Source organism: Crocodylus porosus, unplaced genomic scaffold (genome assembly GCF_001723895.1).
Source record: "Crocodylus porosus isolate Cpor-Errol unplaced genomic scaffold, CroPor_comp1, whole genome shotgun sequence".
NCBI classification, from domain to species: Eukaryota; Metazoa; Chordata; order Crocodylia; family Crocodylidae; genus Crocodylus; species Crocodylus porosus.
Window position 1 is genome coordinate 72807503 of NW_017728909.1, and position 23612 is coordinate 72831114.

General features: G+C 41.9%; 1 protein-coding gene across 1 annotated transcript in view; it reads left to right on the forward strand.

The window, feature by feature from the left end:
- The first annotated feature begins 20210 nt into the window (after positions 1-20210).
- The window catches only part of MAN2A1 (mannosidase alpha class 2A member 1), a 225671-nt gene continuing 222269 nt past the window's right edge, over positions 20211-23612 (forward strand). The window contains exon 1 of the mRNA XM_019532463.1: positions 20211-20418. Within this exon, the coding sequence (XP_019388008.1) occupies positions 20284-20418 (135 nt within the window). The 5' untranslated portion in view covers positions 20211-20283. The remainder of the gene's footprint in view (positions 20419-23612) is intronic.

Consider the following 23612-nt stretch of genomic DNA (forward strand, 5'->3'; position numbering starts at 1 on the left):
CTGGCAGCCAATGGGGAAGGGAGCTCTGCTGGAGCAAGAAAAGGGGAGAGGCCTGACTGCAGGAGCAGCTCCTGATGCTGTTATGGGATGAAGTATTCCCTGGTAGGGATTGAATGATGTTTTAGCCAGGTGGCTTGGATTTTTGTTATAGCCTAGGGGCTTGTGTTTTGTGTTTTGCTTTTTAACCGGTGGTTTGGGTAAGGCTATTAGGGGATGGAGGAGGCCTCATAGGGGCCCACAGCACTGTGGGAACCTCAGCCCCAGAGAGAGGGGGTGGCAAGTGCCAGTGAGGTGCAGTGCAAGACAGGGCCACAGAGCCCAAGCACCAGGAAGGCGCAGAGCGAGATAGGGCTGTGGAAAGCCCAGGGAGGACAAGGGGAGGTCCAAATTATAACAAGGCCCAGATCAAACCACGTCAGTATCATCTGTGAGGCTTGGGCTGCAGTGTAGGGGAGGAAAAGGAGCCACAGATAGCGCCCCCTGGCACCGGGGCAATAATGGGCAGCCTCCCGCTAATTAACATCCATCAATTAATTAAGATCAAGGTGTGGCAGGAGAGAAGGCAGGTGGTTGGCCCATAACAGGAGGGCAGGGTCACTGATAGACAGACTCCAGAAGAGGCATTCCTGTCACGAGCATCAATTCCAAATGCTAAATGCCAGTATATACCTTCTCTATAAAACACTGGACTTCCCTCAAGTGACAACTTGCCAGTTTGCAATCCCTGTCCGTTAGAAGTTTATGTATGAAAATGAACATCTTCTTAGAAACTTCTTATAGGCATTAGGTAATTAGGTGAATTGTTTTTCTTGGAATAGAATAACTTCTACACAATGCTAACTCTTTGTTTGCTTTTGTGTTTACTAAACAGTGTGATTCACTGGCATGTTTCCAGAATCCGTGATACAAACCAAGCAATGAAGAGTGATGGGAATGTATCAATAATTTAACAAAAGGGGGATTTGAAAAGACTGGTTGAAAAAAGAGGAAGGTGAACAACTGTTCTGTATGTCTCCTGGTTAGAGCTTTTATTGGCACAGAGCATCCACATTTGATCGTCTTGACTGGTTCAACATTTTCTCGTAACAAAGTGTGGCACTGTGGGTATCATAGTCTCCCCATGACAGTGTCAGATGTACTATGTTATGGAAGCATACAGTGGGTTGCTTTCATGTTTTATATGATACAAATCACTTTTCAGTGAAGTTTGGGGTAAAATTCCCATAAATCCTTCTGTTCTACCCAGTAATTGCTTTGTTTTCATGGGGAGGTTGTATACATTTTCCTTCTGATCGTATCTTACTGCCATAAATATGGAAGCTATACCCATTAGTTAGACTGCTTTGTCCAGGTTAAAGATGGGATTAGGGTTCCTTTTGCAGAACTACAGCATCTGGATATAAAGTAGGGACAATTGGAAGGATGTTTAAACTATTAGCTGACCTAATACAAGATAATGGTGGAGTATGTCTTTTGAAGACTGAAGGGTGGGTAGGGATATCTCAAAAAGGCTGGATCTTAGTGAGGAAAAAATTCTGAGGTTATTGCTGCATGTTGTATTTTACATACCATCTGTGAAACCACACAGTTGGCAAAGTAGAGGAGCAAGGTGTCTCTGCTGTTTGCTTTGAGCAACCTGAGACAAGGACAGAGATACTACATGAGCTGTGCAGTTGTGGAAATCTTAAGCGCACTGTCAATCTTAATCTTAATTGACAGTCGGCAATAGCCAGATTATATGTTACTTTGCGGTACTGCATGTGCAATAATTGGTTTATTAAATGTATTTTTGGAGGCAGGAAAGGTATTTATTTTGGAAATTTTCATTTCTGTACTGTAGATTAAAATATCTGAGTTTTCACAGGCTAGGAATTAATACCACTTACAAAAACACAAAGTACAAAAATCTGGCACACAGTAGCCTTAAGCAGGACAGTAATGCACGACAGTGGTACAAAAAAAATGTGAGTATGGGATGGAACAGGGAATTTTACCCCAAATAATCACAGTTCACTTATATAATCACAAATTACAATACTGTTGTCATGTACAATACATGACAACAGGAAACTCAATAATGTGCAAATATGCCTTAAAATAGTACATCAGACAGTATTGTGGGAATACTGCTTATGTATTCATAGCATTTCTTCATATTATCCAGTGGAGTTGAATGCCAAAGACACTCACACTAGGAAGACTGGAGACCTGGAGGAAGGGAAAAAATTATATCCAAAAGGAACTGTTCTTCACGCTGTCTAGTGGCTACTAGTTTGCTGGCCTAGCATACTCTGATCAATAATGCACTCTAAAATCCAAGTCAGGTTTTTTTCTTTTTCTTTTTTTTATTGCTGCAAGAAATCCTGTTGCATCTCTCAATTCCTCTTTTTTGTCTTTTGCTTATGCATATACTTCTACTGTTCTTCAGTCTCACTGGGCAGCCTGGATCAGTATATCTTCTCTTGTCCTTTTTCTTCCTTTTTCTTATCTTGCTGAGTGGTTCAGCAGTCATTCAGCAGGTGTAGAAGAGATGCTCTTGAAAGATATCCTAGTTGAGGTTACTGATAAACAGACAGACAAGGTCATTGTTAGGTGAAAGCGAGAATATCAGACAGAAGAAGATAACTACTATAACCCTTTATATCTACTCAGCTAAAAGCATAAGATTCTCACAATCACCCTTGCTTCATGAGCCTTTATCTGTGATATGTGTTCACAGCCTTTGTGTATGTGCACACAACACTGTGTGCACTGTATACTTGAAGGCACTTTTTAGCACCAGGAGTGCCTGGGTGAAGTATTCCTTGGTAACTTTTAAGATGGTGTACACACTTACAAAAGCATTTTTGATCCTTGAATATATATTGATGAGGATCTCAAAAGGCCAGAATAAACAACTGTTTGACAAGACTTGTGGTTGGCCTGGTCTGTTTGCTTCTTGTTCTTCAAACGATATCCTAAAAGGTCTTTGCAGAATGGCATGGGAAGGTGTCCCACTATGACAGAATAAACAAGGCAGCTCAGAGAAATGCCTGGAAAAAGATTAAATACAACCTGTTGGAAAAATTCTGTGAAATGTTGCCAGGATGCACAGCCTTGCAGTCTAAGATCAATCACCTTTTCTGCAAGCTGTGCCCACCAATTAACATATGTCATAATTTTAACACACAGTTTCTATCTCTTTCCTGAACCTTAATGCAAGTAACAACGGTTTAAAATATGTCCAGATTTTTTTACCCTGTTGTATTATATTGTGTTCATTCTATTTTTCCTGTGATACTGCATTTGCTTTGTTTGTTTGGTTCAAAACAAGTAAGCTTTGTAAAATTAAGTATTGAAAATGCTCACTCATCTGTTTCACTGTAGTTCAGAATCATTGCAAGTGCTTTCCATTTTGTTACTATAATATTTTATGACACTGCATTTTACTGATTTGGAGTAAGCCTGGTCTATAAAAGTGTGTAGAAAATGCTCACTTGCTAACTTCACTATAAATTAAAATAACTGCTTTGCTTATATTTTATTTCTCTTTGACAAAATTTTCTGTTCTCCTGTATTCAGACTGTTGCCTAATGATGCCATGCTATACTCTTAATAAATTGATTAGTTCAAAACAGAATTCCTTTCAAAGTTAGCCATTATTTTGGCAGAGGAGAAGGAGGTGATGTTTCAAGGACAGTGGAAAATGTAAACAAATGGCCAGCATTAATGCTCCAGTTAACTACCTGCATCCCTTTCAGGGTGTCCAGATGGGTCTCAGAGAACACTTGGTTCTCATTTCTGGCATTATCTGAGTCCCCAACCTCGCTGATTCTTTCTCAGTTGACATTTTAGGTCGCAGTGTATATCCACAGCTGTTGGCAGGAAGGCACTAGGGTCCAAGGTGGGTGTGTAGTTGGTGCATTCATAATATAAGCATATCTTGGAGGAAGTTCCAGTCTGGTGGTTGTGCTCCTTTTGTCTTTTGCTAAGTTGTTATGCCTTTGTTTTTGCCTTCATCTTACTGTACTTCCTAACTTCCATGTCCTTTGCAAATTCCACAGATAAGCATGCAGTCTTTCCTGCAGAGGTCAAGGAAACCTATTACCTTTTCCTAGACCATATAGGAGTACAAGAGTGAGGTGGAACAGAAACAGTGCCAGTACAAGTATCGTTACAATTATGAACAGGTCCAAGGATGGAGTCTTGTGCGGGACCACTGGTCATAGAGCACCATGATGATTCGCTTCCATTGACTATCACTCTGAGTCTGGCCTCAGAGCCAATTCTCAAGCCATCTGACTGTGGTGTAGCCAAGACCACACTTGGCCAATTTTTCTAAGAGGAGATTGTGGGACACCAGATCAAAGGCTTTTCTGAAGTCTAGGTATATGACATCAATCTCTTCTCCCTTGTCCAGGTGATATGTCACCTGGTCGTAGAAGGAGATGAGATTGGTCAGGCAAGACCTGCAACAAAGCCATATTGGCTGTCACTCAGGATGTTACCATCAGCCAGCTTGTCAAGAATGGACTCTTTGGGGTTGTTTTTTTTGTTTTGTTTTGTTTTTGTTTTTTTCCAGTATCTTAACAAGGATTGAGGTAAAGCTGATTAGCTTGTAGTTCCATGGATCTACTTTCCTCCCTTTCTTGAAGATGGGCAGCACATTGGCCTTCTTTCAGTCTTCAGGTACTTCACCTGAATGCCAAGAGTTTTCAAAAATCTTGACCAGTGGTTGAGCTATGACTCCTGCCAGCTCCTTAAGTACTCTGGGGTGCAGTCCATCAGAACTCAGTGACTTGAAGGTGTTCAACTTCTCAAGGTGTTCCTTTACATGGTCTATATTGATGCTGGGTATAATTTAACCCTCACCCTGGCTGTCCCACATATTGCTAGGCAAGGCAGACCCTTGGGGTTGATGAAAAACCAACACAAAGTACCTATTAAGCAGGTTAGCTTTTTCCTGGGAGTCAGTTGTCAGTTGTCCCATTTGGTTTAGCAGGGGTCCAAGGTTACCTTTGTTTTTCTTCCAACTCCTCACATATCTAAAAAAGGACTTTTTATTGTCCTTGATATGTGTAGCTAGCTGGAGTTCGGTTGCAGCCGTGGCTTTTCTGGTTCACTCCCTACAGGTACAGACCAGTACAGAATAATTCTCCTTTGTGGCGATTCCTATCTTCCATCCTTTATAAGCCTCTCTTCTTTGGCTTAGGAGGTCCACGAGTTCCCTGCTGAGCCAAGGGGGTTGCTGTGCCCTTCTGCTACTTATTCTTGGAGATGGGATGGACATCCCTTGTGCCTCCAGGACCACTTCCTTAAGGAGCAACCTTAGGGAGCAACCACTCCTCTCGGACTCCTCTCCCTGCCAAATCTTGGTTCCTTAGTGCCTTGACAACAAGCCTCCTGAGGTTATCAAAGTCAGCTTTCCTAAAGTCAAGGACTTCTGCATTGCTGACTGAGTTGCCAGCTTTGCGATGGGTAGTAAAAGTGATCAGCTCATGGTCACTGTCTCCCAGCTTTCCTTTGATCTTTAGGTTGCTGACTAGGTCATCCCCTTTAGCCAGTACCAGGTCCAGCAGTGATTTTTACCTCTTGTGGGTCCATAGACTTCTTGGGTTAGGTAGAGTTTGTCCACACATGTGAGGAAGCTTTGCAACTGTTTGGATTTGGCCAGGTGCTCTTCCCACAAGATGTCTGGATAGTTGAAGTCTCCCATGACAACCATGCACCGAGAGCATGTACCCTCAGCCAGTTCCCTGGCAAATTCTTGGTCAATCTCTTGTTCCTGGTTGGAGAGTCTATAGTAGACTCCTACCATTGTGCCCCCTGTGCCACATTCCACATATTTTAACTCAGAGGGTCTCTAGTCACCCTCCCTGGCTGCCAATGTCAGCTTGCAGGGATGTGTAGCTATCCTTGACATAGAGAGCTACACCCCCACCCCTTTTATCTGCACAATCTCTCCTATACAAGGTATAGCCATCTATACCTGTGGCCCAGTCATAGGTGGAGTCCCACCAGGTTTCTGTTATCCTTATGAGATCGTAGTCTTTCTTGTTTAGTAAGAGGACCAGTTCTTCCTATTTGTTGCCCAAGCTCCTGTAATTGGTGTGCAGACACATAAGCATCCCATTGGGAGCCCTAGGTTTCCATACTTTCCCAGAACACCATTCCAGGGCTCAGGTAGAAGTGGAATCCCTTGGGTGCCCTAGCCTGTTGGTTTTGTAGCTATTGCCTAGCAGGCTTGCTCTGGTGGTTGTCCACCCATCCCCTGGTGGGCTTAGTTTAAGATTTAAAGGTTTCTTGTGATATCTTTTATTGGGTGAACTCTATAAGTAGGAGAGATGTTGGACATGTTTTCAGGCACAAAGTACCCTTCCTCAGATCTGGGAAAGAAGCAGAAAGAATCTAATCCAGAGGCATCAAACATATAGCCCACAGGCCAGAAACCCATAGGAACCAGAGGAGGGAGAGCAGAGAACAAGGAGCTTGTTGAAGGAGCAGTTTGTGGGGAGGAGGTAGACTGGAACTCAAATAAGCTTAGAGAGTACTGGGCTAGAGCGCAAGGGCACCTCTTACCACATGGAGAAGGCTAAAAGTTTTGTTTGCTAGGTCCAAATGCAAGGACTGTGTTTGCATTTGAAGGACTGGCTGAGGAGCTCCCAAGCAGGAGCAAAGCAAGCCTGAAAGGCAACAGGCACATCAACCCACTTACAGGCTGCTAAAAGTGAAACAAATTTTCACAAGCTTCTTGTCTTTGTGTTGTTTTACAGTTAAGGGCAGGAAACAAGAAAGTGAAGCTGATCTGCAATATCCATAATGTATATTTAAATTGGACTGGAGAAATTTCTGAAAGAAATAGAATATCATCTGAACATCTACTATGATATAGTCCTACAAGTCAAATAATTTCTTTTTCAATAGACAATAAGTAACAGTAGACATAAAAAATGTGCAAATAGTGTTCCGTATTGTCAATATTATTCTAAGAACAGCAACTTCTTAGACATATGTGATGATGTAATTAGTTTGTGAACCATACGTTAAAACATCTGACATTCTCAGAAATTTGTGAGTTTTGAAGTTAAAATTATTTTTTTTAATAAAATAAGGACTTAATAATGCAACAGAAAAGTGTACCTGTTTTCTGTCAAGGTAGACCATGGAACAGCACATTTTTAGGAGACAAATAATAATCAATCTACACACTTTTTAGTTTAAGAGTGTTTAAATGCAGCACCCAAGTAAAAAGCCTTTGCTGCAAGAAAAATACTTTGAGGTATAGGAAGGCTGAATCCCTGGTTCCAAAAGTTGCCTTTAGATCATCAGACTTGCACCCTGCTACTGTGAGATATGACATGGAGTTGTAAAGGTCAACTGCTCCCTTCTAGCATAGGATTTAAGCGTTGTTGATTCACAGCATGTGGGACTGAATTAGTCATGCTCCCAAAGTATTCACTTCTTTACTCCAGGGGAAAGCGTTAAAAGGTCTACCCACAACCCTGGGAAATCAGGCAGAACTGCTGAATCAGCCTGTGGGGCAAAGGTGCACATTTCTACTCCATTTAAGCTTTATATGGGTATATTTGGCCCACCATTTGTATTATTTAGTGTAAATCAGGGGATTAAGGTTGTATTTTTTAATAGAAAAATTCAGAGAAAAAGGTAAACTAATATTAATTTAAAGCATTTATTTTTCAGTTCCTTGACTTCTAATGATAAAACAAGTTAATTGAAGTGGTACTATTAACTTCACAGTTTTTACTTATAGCTGGTGCTTTTAACACATGGCAATTATCATGTTTAATACTCTGCTGAGCATTTTTGTTGCTATTTGTTTTTCTTCATATTCATTAAATATTAGGGTTTTTTAAAAAGTCTGAGCTGGCTAGATTTCTAAAAGATTACTTACAGTGTACTTGGATCATTGCTCTTTGCTGTCAACAGGTAACTTTATCTGCAACCAAGCGCTGTTGTTGTGTTTCCCCTTAAAGAGTGACTGCACTTAAAATGTTGTGGTTCCCTTGCCTGTTTCCCAGCTGTAGATAACTATGCATGGTTTCTTTATCAGCATGCTACAGAGAAATGATCCTTTGTGAGTGGAGCAGCAGGGGAAAAAAATCACTATATACACCAGGAGGAAACACTAGCTGAGTCTACATGAGACGCTCACTGCGCAGTCATTACTGCAGTCATTTAGTGCTTGCATAAATTACATATAAATGTACATGCTGATATATATACTTGTATAAATGTACTTGTATAAGCGCCGATGAATGCCTTTTTTGTGATGCTACTGCACAATAGCCTAATATTACTGTACAGTAGCATCGCATCGTAGTTTTTGCCATGCAGTGCTACTGCGCAGTTGTATCTACTGCTCAGTCAGCGTCTCATGTAGATGCAGTCATTGTTGCTGATTTATCTGTATCTTCACTTAATGCATGCATTGACCACCAGTTGGTCCTCAACACTTGCTCAATCAACAGGAATTATAGGGTTTTGTAAGTTTTAGAAAATATTGTCCTTCTGTTGTGCTCATTGAAGATGGGTCTCTGTGCATGAAGGTCCAATCCTATTTCATCTGAAGGTGTTTAAAAGATAATGAGGCGGTGATTATTCAGCCATCTAAGAGGCATTTTTGTCCCTGACAGTTTAGATTGTTTCCACCTGGATGATAAGATTTATTCTTCTAAGCACACCCAAAAAGGATCCACTATATCCATGTATGCTCTGTGGTGATCTTAGTCTGAGTAGGTGATGTATAAGTCCCTGAGGGTGTGTCTACACATAGCACATCACTATGGCGATGTAGGGCAATGTTGTTGTACGACGTGTTATGGCAACATAGTGACCACATGAGTCTACATGTGATCAGCAGGTAGTTTGCCATAGTGACGTGCTCTCCCATTTTAGTGCACTGCTACAATGAAGTAGCGGCAAAATCTAAACATGTGCCATCTATATGGTAGAGTACAGACAGTTATTGCACCATGCTTTATTAGTACTTCTAAAAAGAAGTAATAAAGCACAGCACTGTAGCAACATCACCATATGGTGACATGTAGATGTGCCCAGTAAGTGTGTCCAGAGGATAAACAGGTGGGCCAGCTATGAGAGAGAATGAGGACACTCCTACCTTTTAGCCTAGCCTTGTAGCTTGAAGGCTAGAGCACTTGCCCAGCACTTGCCCAGGGAGACTAAAGCTCCTGCAGGTCCTTTTCATCTTGAAAGGGTTGGAATATGTATCTACTACTTCTCAGCAAAATGCCTTAAAACAGTACGCTCCATCCCTTGCATTGAAGGTTGTTCACTGAGTAATCAAGATGGGAAGGTATATGGGTCTGGAATGAGAAGCCAGAGGAAGCTTGGTTTTGTGGTTCAGGGAAGTAGGCAGTACCCCACTTGGTTCTAGACTTCCCACAGTGCTGTCTCTCCATTTTATTCAAGGGCTATTAAAAGCAAAATGCAGAAACACCATTGAGGGGGCAAAGTCTCAGCTTCTGATCTCTAGTCTCCTAAGACATCTTTATGCAAAGTAGGATTTAGGGCTTAAGATATTTAGAGGTGCAGAAATTTGTTACAGCTGTTTTGTATAACTCTCCACGGCAACTCAGCTCGTATTATTCTTTGTACCTGGAACTAATGATCCTGGAGACACTTTCCCTCCCTCCCACCAAAAGCTTATTCAATTATTTCCAGCTGCCCTCTAGAAAACTTTCCTTAACCTAAGTTTTGTTTGATTCTTATGTTGTCTACTTCATTTTCTATTGGCACTTGTCTATTTTTGTGTCCACCATCACTCTGTATCTTGCACCTGTAACATTAGCTTCTGTCGTAAGGTTAGAACATACTTTCTCTTGTGCATGAATTTTCTTTTTCAACTTTTGTAGAAATGCTTTCTACAAAAATATCTGTATAAAAATGTCAGTGCAAAATAAAAAAATAGAATTAAAACTGTATAGGATCCAGTGAAGAAATAGAACTAAGACATTCTTTAATTTTGTAATAATACATCAATGTGCAATATTATAGTCTGTCCATCATTAATGATCTGGGCAGCCCATTTTCAACTACTCTTTTTGTCCTTTGGAATTCTGTGCTGGTTGTGTCTCTTTATAAGCATGACTTACTGTTACTTTTTACAAACTTCAACAAGCTTTCATGTTGTTTCATACACATACATCAAGACTTACAGACATATGGCCTGTCATGGATTACTTTCAGATCTCAAGACATTTTGAAGCCAAACTTGCTGTTTTTTCATGCCTTGCTCATTAAATTACCATTTGCTGTGAAGATATTTCCTGCCCCCACCCCCACAAGAATTCAGCTGTTTTGAGTCAGTTCAGGGAGGATTAAGGTAAGAACTTCAGATTTTATACCCCTTAGTGAAAAGGGGTCCTAGTATACTTGGTGGGAATGTTGGCAGATCACTGTGAAAAGAAAATGAATTATATGATCATGCTGTCAAATTGGTGTGTGGGTCTTGTCAAGCTATGCAGTGGATCAGAAAGCTAGGAAGAGAAGTCAGGCAGCATCTTGGAATCAAATTACTTTGAATTATTCAGGATGAATAACCAATACTTCTGTCCAGGAAACAAAGAACTTTATTATTTTTGTAGCTGGTAGGTATAGACTTAGTATAATTTTAATACATCTAGAGCAGTTTATACCAGATTCTGAAAACAAGCTTGACTATGGTGATGTTCTACAATGAAAACGTTGTGTAGTTTTTATCTGTATACCCCCATTAGTATGTAGATTCTGGGGGTTACTCATGCTGGTTTTCATTGTTTGTGGGCTTGGGTTTTACAGTTTGGGGTTAAAGTGTGCAATCATAAATGGCAAGTGGATCAGATTTGGCATCCACTGGCTCCCCCTTTCAAAATTTATGTTTTTAGGCATACCAATGTTGGGAATGCAAAGTTATGCAAAGGTCATTGGGAGGTGAAGAAATGTGTGTGAGGAAGAGAAGAGATTCTGAAGGAAGTGTACTGCAAGCTCAGAGAGTAGCAGACATCTCCTGCTCTGATCTCACAGATTTGACTTTAGGGGTCCCATGGGGATCTCCAGAGAGATTTTCTTGCGGCCACAAATCCCAGTTGAGAACCACAGGCCTAGAGGTGTGGTTTCCAACTTTTTTTCATTTGCAGACCCCTAAAAATTTTGAATGGAGGTATGGACCCCTTTGAATTGTAAGTGTGGCTAGTCATATACTTTTGATTGACCATATTCATCTTTCATGGACCCATTAGACATACTCTATAGACCTCCAGGGTCCACGGATCACAAGTTGAAAACCACTGGGCTAGAAGAAACTAAGCTGATGAAGTATTCATGATAAGGAGGCTGGAAAAAGCCATCAGTAACACATACTTAAGACTCCTAGATTTTTCTTTCCTTGAATATGGCCCACAGATTAAAACTAGGAAAACCCAGGGGAATATTTTCAATAGTACGAATACTAGTTAGGCACCCAACTCTCGTCATTTGTCTTAGCCATACCCTGTCTTCTCTCATACAGCACACACAGACAAGATGTCTAATTATAGGCATCCAATTTTACTGGGAAATCCCTACACTATAATAATTTTCTTTCCACTTGTTAGGTGGAAGGCCCAATCAAAAGTTTGCTGATGTCAAGAGGAGCATTCATTTACCTCAGTGAGCTTTCAGTCATGATTTAGACATACCATCTAAACTCAGGGAACATGTTTCCATTTAACCAGATATCCAATTCATATCAGAACACTAGGACAGTAGCGCCAGTCTGAAAAGAAGCCTAAGTCAACATCTGGGGCTTGCCCCACCTACCGCTGCTCTCCCTAATTACACCACTGGGACCTTTTATCAGATCAAGCTGCAACAAGTCGGCCTCTCCATCATCATCTATATTCCCTAGAAATCCCATAATTATTTTTTCCAAATTCTAAATTATATGGCTGTCTGATATCAGAGAGACAAATAAAGTATTTTAGCTTATATCATAATCATTTCTATTACTTATTGTAACAGGGTCCCTGCTGCGAGCTCTGTTACATAGTTAAAATCCTAGCAGCTGTTAACTATGATTCCTGGGCATGTGGGGGAGGATTCCCACATCACTCAAGGCCAGCCAATGGAACACTGCTTCTGGGAATAAAAGAAGGGGGAGGTCCTGGAGAAAAATGCCTTTGGGTACCAGCCGATAGAAGAGGGGGTTGTTCAAGACCCCAGAGGAAGAGGACCCTAGCAGAGGGATCTGAGGCCCAGAGAGACACTGAGAATGGGGGACCATGAAGACAGCAGGTCAGCAACACAATAAATTACCTACTGAGCATCTCCAGCCACTGCTATCCAAGCCGTGGCAGGGGAGAACCAGAGGAACGGTATCCTGCTAACTCGATAACACTTATGAAAGCACAATTCCTTCCTATCAAAATATTTTGGCATAATCTTATATTTATATTCTCTTTATATTTGTTAGAATTCTGGCAAACGTTCACTTAAATCTCATTGATAGGCCCAATGTACCTTCAGGATACAGCTGTTTTGTCCAAGGCACTGAGAATCTTGAAATTAAATTGAAACAGCTTGCCTACAATCTTGACCTTATTGTTTTACAGTTCAGATAATGTGCTATTGGTAGTTCTTGCATGTCCCTATTTACAACATGCACAGTAGCGTGACTCAGTGGATTGTGAAGGAGGTAGCTGGTCACATGAGTCAGTAGTTGATTTTTAAGCCTGGACTTCTGCAGAGAAAAAAAGAGTAGAAGGTTAGCCATCCCATTTGATATTTGCAGCACCAGAGGAGGAGCTTACTTAGCTATTAGCCCAGGTTGCTCCATATTTCTCACCACACACTATCCCTAGTTTGGATATGTAAGGACTCAAAATTCTTTATTTGTGAGATTTCCTTGAAGTTTTCCTGCCAGGAGATGAGATATGGTTTTCTGACACAGAACTATTGAAAGCTTTCATTTCCCAACCCTTACAAATACTGCAAGAAATATATGGAACACAGATTACTCAAAGGAGAAAGAGAACTCATGTGGATGCTCTTCAGTGCTACCAGAGCCTTTTCATTGTATTGCTTCTCCAACCTACACTTCATATACATAAAACAAATGTTCTCAAGAGACAGAGAACTCCAACTAATTGAATTAGGGACTCTGGAGCACTTTTTGGTATTCTCTCATATATATGGCAGATAGTATTATTGCTCAATACACAAATGTGAGTGGTCAGTTTTCACTTGAAAATTAGGGATTACAGCAAAGAGATTAGGGGAGCTAGTCTCATTATTTGGCTATGCACCTGTACTCTAAAGAGAACTGATGCTACAGCTTGAATTCCAAGACAGCTAGTTACTTCCATCTCTAAATACAGCATGTTCTCCAGAAGAAATGGCAAGAAACTGGAGCTTGGGATGAAGGGTGCAGCATAGAGTTTTGCAAAAATTTCATCCTGATTTGTAAGGTCACCAGCCCTGGCTAGTTTTAGACTTGGCTTTGAATGGTCTTGTCCATTTTGTTTTAAGATTGTATTATTATTGTAAATGACATGGGACTGTTACTCATGAAGCTTCCATTCTCCCTGCCCCACTGCTTCATTTGGCTGCATGAAATATAGTGCACTAATCAAAAGGCCCAAACAAATATAAGAGGGGGAAGAAAGAAGACACAAGACTTTCACTTCTGGTCATGTGTTGTGGTTGGGAAAAATTAAAGCCATGATTTTTCATGTAGTAAAGAATAAAGGAAATTAAAACAGCTCCTCTGCTTACTTTTTATTTTCAAAGACCCATGTTCACTCTGACAAGCAGGAAGAATGGTATTGCCTTCTTTTCCACAAGTCAAGGGAGAGGGCTACTCCAAAGTTTTGAAGTGGAAGAAGTAGCAATCAGAATTACTTTTCCAGCAATCCTTATATGCTGAGATATGATTCCTTGGTTGAGAAACGTACCTAAACAAATTTCGAGTATTTCTAAACTATATTTAAAAAGGACTCATTTGTCACAATAAATAAGGTAGTATTTGCCTATTCTGATGAGTTGCATTACTATATATGGATGGAAGGGACCTCTTGAGGTCTTCTAGTCTAGCCCCCTGCTCAAAGCACAGTCATTCCTAACTCAACCATCCCAGTCATGTGTCTGTCCAACCTGTTCTTGAAAATTTCCAAGGATGAAGACTCCACAATTTCTCTAAGTAGCCTGTTCCAGTGCTTGACCATCCTCATAGTCAAGAAGTTCCTCCTAATCTCCCGCCTAAATTTCTCCTGCTGAATTTTGAGGCTATTGCTCCTAGTCCTGTCCCCTACAGCCACAAAGAAAAGCTTACCATCACTTTCTCTATAAACACCCTTCAGGTATTTGAAGACTCTTATCAAATCCTTTTTCAGTCTTCTCTTCTCCAAACTAAATAACCCAGGCTCCTGATTTGCAAGTGACACTCCTGTTAATATAACCCAATATGCTGCTGAGTTCTTCCTTCCTTTTTCTTTGTAAACAGGAGTGCACTGTTGGCTCATACTGAGTACTGCAGAGAAAGTTGTGGTGTTTACAGTAGACCATTGTCTACTGTAGACCATGGTCTACTGTAAACACCACAACTTTCTCTGCAGTACTGCAACTACCTAGTAATTTCCCAGTCTGTATTTGTACATGCAGTTATTTTGTACCAAGTGTAGGACTTTGCATTTGTCCTTGTTGAAGGTTGAATTATTTAATGCCTTTTTACTTCAGCCTTCACAAACAGGAGCAGCTACCAGAAGACGGCTGTAGTTGACAGCAAAGATCGGGAAGGAGGCAAACTGCCTAGAGTAGCAGAACAATTTATGGATTACTTAGAAGCCAGATGCTTTCAAGTCAGCAGGGCCAGATGGGATGCACTCTGGGCTACTGAAGGGATTAACTGAGGTCATTTGAGAGCCATTGGCTATTCTCTGAGAACACCTTCATAGTCAGAATGGTCAAGCATTGGAACAAGCTATCTAGCAAAATTGTGAAATCTGCATCCATAGAAATTTTCAAGAGCAGGGTGGACAATAATTTGGCTGAGATGATTTAATTAGGGATGATCCTGGCTTGAGAAGGGGACTGGAGTAGATGACCTTGTGAAGTCTCTTCCATCCCTACTTTCTTCCATCCCTACTTTCCTATGATACCATGACTTCGATTTTTGTTAGAGCTAATAGTCTCCACATTCAACAAATTAAATTGCTGCCTTTGATGTATGTACCAGAGAAATTCTTCTGCTGGCAAAGCCAGCCTATCTCAACCTTGATCTTCCTCTGAATCTGGCTTTTTTTGCCTCTGATTTTTTTGTAAGTGATTAGATGCAGTGTACAAAACTTATCATGTTATTTTATGCTTAAACAGAGAAATCAAGGTGAGCACAGCTGGCAAACAGAGACATGCCAAGAAATTGAATGTAGGGACTTTGATTGGCCAATTACTACCATTCTAGAGTTGATTGGACCTGAATGCTTGGAAAGTTAATTGATTCTTTCAGCTTACAGGCATATACTTTCACTTACCTAGCAACAAATGAAACGAAGAGCAAGTATTTCTAGCCATTGTTAGTAGTGGACAAGGCAGCATAGCCACGTTGTTTCCTGGTTGATTTTTTTCATTTAGATTTAAATATGGCTGGTTTACCTGACATTCAGGAAAAAGGCTTCCTCCTAAGTATTTATGGGAAGACAACTTTTTACAAATTTATATTACTATAATGTGAAGTATAAAGTTTGCATAGCAAGCTAAAGAAAATCAGTAAGACTCATACATCTATTGCTTTTTGGAAAGTTTTTCCTTACAAATCCCTGTTGTTCATCTTGGTCATGTCTACATGTGCTAATTTAAGGTGCATTATCCATTTTAAGGTGCATTAAGGGCATGGGTCTACACGTACACACCTTTAATGAGCATTAAAAATGCCGATTTTAGGTTATTCACTCCTAAATGCGACACCTACAGAAGTATCAAATTTAGGCGCAAATAGCTAAAGCACCTTAACGCATGTGTAGATGTGCTAAGGCACATTAACGCTGTGTATATCGAATGACTTGGGACTAACTTTAGTTCCAAGCCGGTTTGCATACCACTTTAATGCACCTTAGCGCGTGCACATGTAGGTGCGTGTCTAAATTGCTTTAATGTGTGTTAGGCAAAACGCATTAAGTTTAGGTGCACATAAAAGCATGTGTAGACATGCCCCTTTTTGTGAAACAGGTTAATTCACCTGCATGCTTAATTAAATGAGACAACAACCAGATCCATCCCTACGGGTGTGCAGTGCCTGGGGCATATAAGCCCATGAGGGGTTGGGGGGTGGTGAGTGGCCGCAGTGTGGAGTGGGCGCATGTGGAGGAACATGGTGAGGGGAGCAGGGAGGAGCAGTTGTGAGCAGCAGGAGCGTGGAGCAGGAGCACAGCAGTCACAGCGGGGCCTGTACAGCACTGTGCATAGAGCCCCCCAGAGCGTGGGGCCTGGGGCGGTCACCCCGATTCACCCCCCTCAGGGACAGCCCTGACAACATCACAAAACCATAGCATCAGAAGCTACCAAAGTAAATTGGGGAAGATCTGCCCAAAACCTCATATATACTATTCAGATTATGGCAGGAAATAGTTATTTCTCCAAAGAAAATAAACTAGCTTGGCAAGAAATGTGAGGGAGGACTCGCTGAAAAACCAGGAGTATTCCTGGAAAATTTTTGTCTCAGAAAACAATCCCTTCCCATTTCAACTGACACTGAGTCAACTTCCCAAAAGTGGACAAGCTTAATCAAAACTGAAACATAAAAGGTCCAAAGGGACTTGAAACTGGGAAAGTGCTTATAATTGATACGAATTCTTCTTATTGTATTATTTTGATTTTAAATTGACTTTCTCTTGGAAACAGCCATAAAAATCATGGTCAACTTGCATGAAAAACTGACGTATAACCACAACTATATAACAGTAGCATAAATGTAGTAACATGAGCTGACAGGAAGTCATGTAGTATTGTATATATGTCAGAAGAGTAAATGTCTAAAAAACTTAAAATGGATTTTGAATGTGGTTATTTATTTATTTTTGGAGTGAATTGTGCATTTATTGTTTGGGAAAGACTAATGAAAAATTTTAGCAATAAGTTGAAAAAAGAGCTGAGGCTAAATTTTAAATGTTTAAGACAACTATATGTTTCACTCTTCCAAAGCACAATTTAGCTCTCAGCAAATCTGAGCTGACATCTGCTCTTAACAATGGTATAAACAAAATCATCTTTCTCCTTCCCCACAATCCCTCAAAAATTAGAAAAACTTAGATTTTGAACTCCTAAAACCAGAACTGTTTAGATCCAGGGTTTTGGCTGCACACATCATAAAATTTGAATCAGAACTACAATTCAAGTCTGGATTTTTAATACGGGCCTATGAATAGTTTCCATTTAACTAAAAATATCCTTGTAGCTCAATTCATGTCTTGATAGATGGATTTTTTGGTTGAAGACAATACAATGAACCTTGGGTAAAATTATTTTTAGGTACAGAGGTTGCTTTTTTGAATTTTAATATTTGTAGTGCATTGAACCCCCTGGGTCTTTTTCTTCATCATTTTGATTCTCCTGTGAGATTTCATAATGGCTGTAACAGTTTAAGGAATTGTTCTTGTTATTGACTTATATTTGAGGAAAAAGCTGTTTTTCCTAAAACTGAACTTGAAAATATGGGGTTGACAAAATGTATGCATGCTTTGTAATCAGATGTTTATTTAGTGTAAAGAGGTCACTTTCTGTAGTCACCATGCCTCTTTGAATTTCCTCATTACATATAACACTTTATGTCTTATTTAAATTTCCAGTATAATCCTGTGTGTTGCCATTACTTCCATTGCCTTTGTATTTTTCAAATAAAGACACTTATGCAAAGCTAAATTAGCATTCCATCTAATGCACCTAAGTCCAAAGTTGCAATCAAAAAAACCTTTCCTCAGTGGCTACCTGTTTCACCTGAAAGTCCTAATTAAAGTACCTTTATTTTTGCTTCTGTGCACTCAGAACTGGTTTCAGCAGCTTAATATCTATTTCACTTAAAGCCCAAGAATTCAGAAACTAGGTGGAAGGGTGTCCAAGCCCACTGAGGAACCTACCTGGCTGGGTAGTTATGTTCAGAGAATGCTGAAGGGGCCAATAGGATTGGGCTCTCCAAAAGTACAGTTCTGGACATTTTATTTTTAAGACTGAGCATGGTGAAGGAGGAAAGGGATGTAGTGATTTCTACCTTTGATATAATAGTCTAATGATTAAAACACTTGCCCAAGAAATTGTACATGCTCTCAGAACTATTTCTGTTTTTCATTCATTAACTCCGTGAACTCAAGACTCTCTCACCTTCCAGTTGAGGGCCCTAACCACCCCCCTGCGCACACAGTCTCTCTTTGGAGTTAAGTTTGCAGTCAAGAACTCAACATATCACATGCCAAAATAAAGGGTGCCCATTCAACTTTAATATGGACATCTTCAGCATATGTATTACAATGTAATGCTTTATCACATACTGTGATTTCCCACTGGATGGACACTGCTTGCTGAATTGGTAGCTATTCAATTTATATTTTATCCTCATCACCTCATTCATAGCCCCATGCCTTTTTATTGCACAAAATCCAAACTCTGAACTGAATTTAGAACGATTAATCCTGCCATGGCTTTCCTACAGTGATCTCACTACAATATTTTTGAGGCTTTATGTTTTTAAATGAACATTAATGATTATATATGCACCACCTCCTTGGGAGAGGATGTCTACGCCTGTTTTTTTCTGGAACACAGAGATTGCATGAGGACTTTATAAATTCAAATTCAAAGCACAGCCTCCATTATCTTAAGCTGCAGTTGGGAGGACTTGGTGCTCCTGCAAATTGGATTGTATTGAAGACGCATGCCCAGAAACTGAAGAACACACAATAGCCACCCATGGAAATGACTGGCCCAACGTTGCCTGTCTCTTCGGTAGAGGCACCACTGGAATCCGATTATTCCTAGTGACATTCATCTGGGTAATTCATGCCCACTTTTTCTCTTTCTGCTGTTCTATGTCTCATTCACCAGCAGCCTCCAACTTGTGTAACAGGTGGGGCAGGAGCCCATTGTATGACCCCCAGTATCATTCACTGCACAACCCTGACTTCTTCGTGGTATATAGTGCAGTGAGGCAGAGATGCTGTGGCATAATAATAATAAAGTAGCATCCCTGTGCGGTTGTGTAATTAAAGACTGCACCAGCGTGGAAAGGCACCAGGGAGACAAATGAAGGTGGCGCAGGCAGACTTAATTATGCTGTGACCTTACTCTTGCTGCAAGCTTCGTCTTGTCTTCACACCCATTTCTTTTCCATAGAAGTGTTTCCCACATTTCCTCAGGAAGCACAGACAGAGCACCTGGTATTGTGGCGTATGCCCCCTATAGTCACCTGGTGGGACGGGTGGCTTCAGACCCTCATCAAGCACCTTTTATTTTTCTTCATTTGATTTTTTTTTTAAATCACTTTGATGGTAAATTTATTTTTCATTGCATGCCTTTATCACTTTTTCTATTTATATTATTATACATTTATAATGGTCTAATTGATATGATATATTCATACTTATCTATCCATTTATAATGTTATCCGGATTCGTAGGAGAAATGGTATTTTTTATGAGACCAACAAGATTTTTGCAAAAACATTTCTTTAAACTCCGACGAGTCCCGACTGCCTTTTCCCCGAGACCAATATGGCTACAAGCTGGAGACCTTTATACTTTTCTGATATTGTACGAGTCACTTGAGCTGCCCGAGGGGCTGGTGGCAGCAGGGACAAGCTGCTCTCTCCCACGGGCGCCTCTCACTTGGGGGGGAGGACGACTCTCGGTGTAAGCCAGCTCGCCTGGCAGATGCGGGGCGAGGCAGCGAGGAGGACTTGCCCAGCACCGCCTAAGTCCTCGGGGGCGGCCGCGCCACACGCCGCTGCCCCACAGCGACACGCCCGCGCTTTCTCTGTCCGCAGCTCTCCCTCCCGCGCCGGAGCGGGGCAGGACGAGCCGGGGGCTCCGCGGGGAGCCCCCCCTGGCGCGCGGGAGGAGGCACTGCGGGACGCGCCCCGCCCGGCGCCCCGTTGCCTGCAAGGGGAGCCCCCAGCCCAGGCGCTGCCGCTCGCGGGGAAGCGAAGGGCGGAAAGAGCAGCCGCCACAGGCCGGCCCGGCCCGGCCCGGCCCGGCCGCTGGGAGAAGTTTGCCCGGCCGAGCGCGGAGCGGGGCCCAGAAGTTGCGGCGGCGGTGGCGGGGGGCAGCGATGAAGCTGAGCCGCCAGTTCACCGTGTTCGGCAGCGCGATCTTCTGCGTCGTCATCTTCTCCCTCTACCTGATGCTGGACCGCGGCCACTTCGACCACCCGCAGAGCCCGCGCCGCGAGGGCACCTTCCCCAAGGTGAGCGGCCCGGGCCCTGCCCGTGCCCCGCCGAGGACTCCCCGCCCCGCCGCGCCGCGCAGGTCACGGGGACGGGACGGGACGGGACGGGACTCCCTGCCCTCCTGCCCCGCGCCGGGGAGCCCGTGTCTGCGGGGCTGGGGCCAGGATGGGGGGTGGTGCGGGAGGCAGATCGTGGTGCCCGCAGGGCAGGATTTTGCTGCTACCTGCCATTCCCCCCCCCCGGTAGCCCGCTCCGCTTCTTCCCGCTCATATGGGGCTCCCGGAAGCATGAAGTGGGGCAAGACCCCCCTTAACTTCCTCTTTCGATCCCGCTGTCTGCCTCAACAGGTTGGGGTAGAGAAACGTCTTAGCTTTCCGTATCCTTGTCCTCAACCCCAAATGCAACTTTTGCTAGTCTCCCCTTGCGTCTGCGGTACCTGACTTGAGGGCTAGAGTAAAGAGCAGCCTTTGGCGCCCCTTGCTTTTGTTTTTTCTTGCCTGGGTAGGAGGGAGTTTTCAAGTGGGTGCATGTGGTAGTACCTTCAAGGCATGGGATCTTTGTGTCTAGAAATGAAAAACCTGACTTTGCTGATCAGGAAATAAATAGGTAAAGGAAGACCAGAATCTGAGAGAGTCTCTGTTCTCATTTCACGTTTTCCAAAATATAGCAATCTTTGGCATCATCCATGTTCAGAAATAAATAGCATTTCTTCCTTTCTTTTTTTTGTCTCGTTTCGAAATGGAAGTGAAAGAAACTGCTGTTTAAACTGTTACATCTGCCCAACAAAAATGCTCCTTCTTTGACTCCTGCTCTTCAACTTTCTTGTAAAACAGAACACTGACAATATGATTTGGTAGCGCGCAAAGGAAGATAAATCATCCGGTTGCCTTTACAGTAGGTACCCAAGATAAGTGACAGAAGGTCAAGCTAGAAGTAAAACATGTGAAAAATATTTAGTCTTTTTTTTGTAGAAATAAAAGGAACCTTCTTGTGACCCCAGGAAACTTGGAGGAAGAGGAGAATCCTCATTGTTTTTTTTTTTTTTCAAATAAATACCTTTTATATCCCTATTAGATGCAGAAAGCCCTCACTGCTAAAATTATATTTAATCCAAAAGAAAAGAGTGTAAAAACAAGACCTTGATGCAGCTTGTGTGTGAAAGGGGGAACAAAGCTGCCCTGGTTTAAAGTTATGGATCAGAGTTTGGCCACCAGCTGATCTGGGAAGAGGGCAGGCAAAAGAAACTGCTCCAGGCTTGTCTCTTCCACCTAAAGCTCAGAAACAGGAGAGTGAGAAAATGAGGCCAATGCAACGTATCTTAAGAATTGTTATAAATGTTGCTTTGCTCCTATAGCTAGTATCTTGTCAAAATGTTTACAGATCCCTCTGTGGGACTTTGTCACAAATTCAAATGGAACTGAATCCAGAAATGTAATGGAAAAGGATATTCAGGTCGTCTTTTACGAGGTGATTCGGTGACATTAGGGTTCAAAAAAATCTTAAACACCAAATGAATATGAAGGATATGGTGGAAATGATTTTATTATCAATGCCATGGTGCCGAAGATGCTGTCAGTTTTCTATCCCTATATTTTGTTCTAGGCTTCTACGTCCTGTTTTACTTTGGCTAAAAGGTGTGAGCTTACTGTCACCTCCCTTCTTCTGCCATGTTCTGGCTCCTGAAAGCGTGTCCCTTCTTTTCTTCCTCGTTCCCAAAATATCCTGTCAGCTGTGACGGTAGAAGTGTTTTGTTACTTTTCTCCCACATCTAAGCTATTTCAAAGGTTTTTTTTTTTCTGATTGTAGAATCCCTAGATTAGGCCCCTGAAAATAGCTCCTGTTCTTGTTTTATATGGTTATATCTCTTCCATGAAGCTACGGATTCAGTTGAGGGCTACAGCAGGAGAGTTCTTGGATCCAAGCCCGTGGGGACTCTGTCAGAGCAATTGTCTCCACCCAGCTGGAATTGCTGCCCAGGTGGAGACAGTTTCTCCGACTGGCAGCTGTGAACAGAGACATGACTAGTAATTCACTTTGGTATAGTTTGGGAACACAATACCTGCTAAGCCAAGGTACACATCGACTTGAGTTTGGTGTAAAAGACCAAGATGTGGGAAAGATTTAAGAGTAGCAGTCCCAGTAGTGCCTCAGCTAGCGGTTTTTTGTTGTTTGTTTGTTTGTTTGTTTGTTTGTTTAACTGCTGTTGCAGGCCTCAGATCAAGGAGAAGAGGTCAGTTTTACTGACGTTAACTTCTTGATGTTGTTTGAAAAAGTTGCAAGCAGCTGTAGGCTCTGTTCATTTGTGGGCCCAGGTGTACAACTGCCGTGGATTGAGTTCACGCTTGGAAGGTTATCGTTCAGTTGCAAAGGTTAAAAGAGGTTTTTCTAAAAACCTGAAAGCTTACATTGCAGAAATGACTGGTTTAGGCCCCTTCATTCACTTTGAGGCCATCAGGAGTGAATTAATTTTTTCAGCCTTGTTTTAGCAAGACTGAGTCCAGAGACAGCACTAGATATTTCATTTTTCACATCCTCGTAGGCAAGTCTTACATGTGAGGGTTTCCTTATCTTAATCCCGTGCAGATGAGGCTAAGCTCTGAGGCCTCCTGCATAGAGAGGTTTCTGCTGGTGGGCAGACTGAACAGTAGGATCAGAGGTACAGGATCCAGCTGTCCATTCAATATTTCGGACTTGGGATCTTGTGACACATGAGAATAAGAAAGATCAAACCTTCCATTTCAGAGGGGCTTGGGATTTAAAATTTCTAGGGGATGCTGTCCTCATTCTGTCATCGAATGTTCTTATATAGACATTTCATTTCCATGTTAAACTTCAGAGCAGGTTTGGTAAGGTGAGATGACACTACGCTTATTCTCCTCATTTCAGTGTGATCAAGGCGTTTTGCTTTCTGGAGGTCTTGCATCATTCAGCAGTCCTCTGAAGTATTTCACTTATATCAGACCTCTTGTCTCAGGATAATAGATTAGGCCATCATACCGGCCTATTTGCATTTACTGTATGATTTTTTTGGATGGACTTTGGGGATAGAGCATTTTCTATCAGTGTGTATAACAGATATCAAGGAGTATAGTGTAAAATGGAGAAACGTTGTGGCCTGATGTGAATGTCCACTTGTGCCCTTTGAGTCTCAAATCCCAATGAGTCTAACCAGTCTACATTCTTTAAATATCTTGGGTCTCTTGTTGAAACC